This window comes from Crocodylus porosus, unplaced genomic scaffold (assembly GCF_001723895.1).
Source record: "Crocodylus porosus isolate Cpor-Errol unplaced genomic scaffold, CroPor_comp1, whole genome shotgun sequence".
NCBI lineage: Eukaryota > Metazoa > Chordata > Crocodylia > Crocodylidae > Crocodylus > Crocodylus porosus.
In genome coordinates this window covers 130,158,608-130,162,922 of record NW_017728906.1, presented here as the reverse complement: position 1 = coordinate 130,162,922, position 4,315 = coordinate 130,158,608, and the positions used below count along the sequence as shown (strand labels likewise).

The 4,315-nt window shown below is 44.4% G+C and overlaps 1 protein-coding gene across 1 annotated transcript in view; it reads right to left on the bottom strand.

Annotated features, from left to right (window-relative positions):
- DACH1 (dachshund family transcription factor 1) overlaps positions 1-4,309 on the bottom strand; it is a 527,995-nt gene extending 523,686 nt beyond the window's left edge. Inside the window, exon 1 of the mRNA XM_019529808.1 lies at positions 3,975-4,309. Within this exon, the coding sequence (XP_019385353.1) occupies positions 3,975-4,255 (281 nt within the window). The 5' untranslated portion in view covers positions 4,256-4,309. The remainder of the gene's footprint in view (positions 1-3,974) is intronic.
- Between the last annotated feature and the right edge of the window lie 6 nt (positions 4,310-4,315).

Below are 4,315 nucleotides of genomic sequence, written 5' to 3'. Positions count from 1 at the left end.
GGGGTGGGGGTGTTGGCAGGGGTAAGTTTTAAAAAGCTATCTTCCAACCTTTTAGACTTTCCTTGAATTTATAGATACTACCCATTACCTTCTAATCTTCCAAAAGACCCCTTTGTGTATAAAACCTAGAATGCTTTAACTGCGTACTATCTCAGCAAATTGTAGCATGGTATGGGAACTTATAAATTTGTATGAACTGATCTGTGGTATGTAATCTGCTTCTTGCTGACCTGCTCACCAAAAACATACCTGAACTATAGTAACTTCCAAATATTTAGACAGAATATTTTTAAGAAAAGTCAAATAGGCAAACTAAACAGGAATGCAGCATTCTCTACACATGAACATGCTATTGCAATCTATTTTGAAAGGTGCAAAAGCTAACAAAAATGAACTGGTTTTACTACAATATAAGTCAAGCTTTGGACATAATTATTTTCAGTTCTATACCCTGCTGCTTTGCTACACTCAGAAAACAATTTTTCACATTTTAAATACAAACAATACTTAGGATCCTTCACTTTTACTAAGAACTCTGTGAACTCATTCAAAACCATATCCTCATGTCAGAAAAGATTAACATATACTGGCCACAGGAGGGAGGTCAGAAAAAAGCATGCCTTCCATCTCTACTCATAAAGGACCTGATCCAAAGCCCAGTTCAGTGAATGGAGAGATTGCATGAGGAATGGCAAAATTCCACAACAAGAACTCTGGAACACAAGAGACTAGGAAACAATCATGAGGGTAGGTACCAGGTCGTTAATCGTATGCAGTTAACATTCAATGGATAGTATACTATGCTTTGTTTCATAAATAACTGATGTAAGCTGACTAAATTTGGCTTGACAACCTAAAATCTTTTCAAGGTTTTTGCCTTTACACCTCTCCTTTTGCTTGGCAGCAGGCTTTCTATCATCTCTCCAAAGATTCTCATCCATGCCAATCCCGCTTCATCATAGTTTTGTATAAAGTCCTGATAGCTATTTCTGGAATTTATGTTTGGTGACTAGCGCTTTCTGTGGAGAAGACATAAGCAAAGGTCAGGATGAATGGGAAAAAAAGAATTGCCTTCCACACTAGAAAACTATTTTCCAATGATTTAGAGACCCTATTTAGAGAAAGGTTCTTTGAATACTATTGTTCTTATTATTATTAGGTTCACAGATAAAAACAGAAACCAATTCACTTTGCAAACTGACTTGTAAGTTAAGTATTCAAGAGAAAATTCCCTGACATGTTATTGATTTGTTTTATTGATTTTTAAATATAGCAATATTGCAGTTAAAATTAACCATATTGCTGAAAACAAGCACTTGAAAAACTTTTCAAATCTTGAGACTTCAGTTTAAGACTTAAGGTAAAACTTGTAAATATGAAATATCTTTTCAACCAGATAGGTGCAAAATTTAAAAAGTCAAGTTCATTTAAATATGTGTTATAAGTATTTGTCATCACAACAGATGCCTAACTAAAGCGTTTAGATTAATCGAATGAGATTTTACACAAGACAAATGAATAGCTTTGTTGAAATCCACATCTGATTGAATAATGTATTAACCTTGACTAAGTTGTAAGCATCATCTAAAAAAAGGAACAGAGTGTGGTACTCAAGTGTGTCAAATGACTGATACAAATATAGCGGTGATAAGGTATTTTAGATGGTGTGGATGTAATATTTTATATACTGGGATGGAGTTTGCTCTTATATTTTCAATCACAATAATAAGTAAAATATCAGATAAAGAACAGAGTAACTGTTAGCTTATAAAAGGAAATTTAAATTGCTAGATCCATAACTTCAACATTTACAAAATTACATTAAAGTTACAAGCAGTTAAAACCAAGCCAGAGTAAGTCACACACAAGAAAAAAGATTAGAAAGTAAATAGAGTTGTATGTACTAGTGGGGAAATCCACGTTGCCAAAAGTCAATGAACTACTCCGCTTCACTCATATACTGTAAAAATACAGGGTGCACAGATGCCATAAACCCTTCCCATTATTTTTCTGGGGGGCATATCCTGCTTGCCGTGTGTGTGTGTGTGTGTGTGTGTGTGTGTGTGTGCGCGCGTGCGCACACATTATATATATATATATATATATATAAAAAACCACACACACTAATTTCTACCATGTCTGATTACAGCACAACTGTCTCCTGAGGCTGTTGAAGCACAGTCAGTTTTGCAGTGCTGATGTGCTGTGACCCTGGTTTTAATCATGTTCCCAAATCATGTTACAACCCAACAAATGTACACAGATTTCCCCTCAGAGCTAGGCTATCCTGTTTTTTAATGTTGTGTATTCTTTAGTAGATATATGCACCTATACAAATGTCATCCCAACAGTATGTTACTCATTTTTCAAACTCATTTTGATTCTACCACCAGCCAAAATCTCTCTAGCTCCCGAAAGGTTTCCAAAGTAGTTACTTAAGTTCCTCTAGAGCAAGTTTCCTTCTTGTCCCCCTACATATTCAGATGCTTCAATAATCAATCTACAACTAAAGACCAAGTGGAAAGTGCTTTCCTTTGCCTTGCCGTGGGCTAATGAGTCCAACTCCCCCCAGCTAATTCAGAGACCGAGTCACACCCAGACACTGCACAACAAAATGAACAATTCTCCACGTGCTTCTCTTGCTGCACTTTAAGCAGCCATCATAATAATAATAATAGTAATAATACAGTAGTAGTACTAGTAATAATAATAGAAAGTGAAATCAACCCAAGTGATTAGGTGAAAGAGATGATCTGGTGTTACAGAAAAAAAAAATCTTTGGCACTGACTATAGTCTCTTTATTGGTCAAGCTGAGCCACTGTAGAAAGTTTCCCACCAAGGCCTGGCGTCTTGGTGTCTTTCTGGAGTTAATGACAGACTGGCTTTCATTCTTTCATATGGATCACCCTGCCTGTCCAGTGTAGACAGCAGAGGAGCACTGTCAGCAGGTGATGGTGTATTTAAAGCTGCTTAAACCCAGAACCCCACTCCACCCCCACTACCACCACCCCCAGCACCCAAGGGCCTGGCTGAAGTGAAGACACTTGTGAGCCCTCTGTTCTTTATAGGGGGCACCTGGTGCCCCCCTTTCCTTTGCCAGACGCATGCAACCTGGGCACTGACAGATTTGGGGATAATAGCCCTAACCCTCCCCATCTCACCCTGCACTTTTGAAGCAAGCCATGCTTGAGGAAGGGTGGTTGTGCCCGAAAGCTTGCAAAGAACAATTTTTCCAACTGTAGCTGGTCTAATCGAAGATGTCCCATCTTCCTGAAGAACCTTGTCTGCCTCTGGTATTTCAACAGGAATTTCCTCTTTTATCAGATCCCCCCCACCCCCAGCACCGCTAACTGTGCCAATTTTAGACCGGCTGCCTTTGTCTGCCTCTCTCAGCTGTTGTGGGGGGGGGGTGGATGCCCTGCTCTGCTCTCTCCTCAGTACCCACAAATCCTGCCCCTCGGTCACCTCCTGGTTGTCCCCCCCACTCCATACTGCTCCCCCCTCCAGGCGCTGTGTGACCCCCCTGGGCACACAGAGGCAGTGGGGGGGGGGTCCCACGTGTAGACACGGGGCAGCTCAGTGGCAGGAGGGGGGGGGAAGCTTCCCGCATGGGAGTCCCCTCCCTGCCTGCCCGGCTCTGGAGGCGGGGAGGGGGCGAGCGCACGCCGCCCAGGGCGGGGAGGGGACACACAGGCTCCACTCGCTCAGTGACACCGGGAAGAGGCGCGGCGATGGCCCGGGCTGCGTGTGCGAGGCTGGGATGGAGCCGGGATGGGGGGGGAGGGGGAGCTCAGCGTGGCTCTGTGTGCGCGTTTGCATGGGGGCATGTGTGTGCATGTGCATGGGTGCGGGTGTACATGGCTGTGAGCGTGCACAGGTGTGCATGCGTGTGAGGGTGCATGGGTATGCGTGTGCATGGGTGCGGGTGTGCAGGGGTGCGGGTGCGTGTGCGCGCGCGCGCCTCGCCTTTTACCTCGCGTTGGTGCAGTCGTTGTAGAGGGTCTCGAAATCCTTCCTGGAGATGAGTTTGCAGCGGTTGACGCCGGGCTGGATGGCCCCCAGCCCCCGCAGGATGCGGACCTGCTCCACGTTGCACACCACGGGCGTGATCTCCAGCCGCTTCAGCTTGGTGTAGACCGTGTGCAAGCCCCCGACCAAGTGCTTGAGGAAGAGGTCGAAAGCCTGGGGCAGGCAGATGAGCTCGCAGCCCTCCACGGTGAAGGAGGCCACCTTGGCCCCCCTCAGATCCACCATCTTGCACTCATTATTCTGGGGGGTGTTCTCCACCGGGGACGGGGTGGAGTACACGGGCTT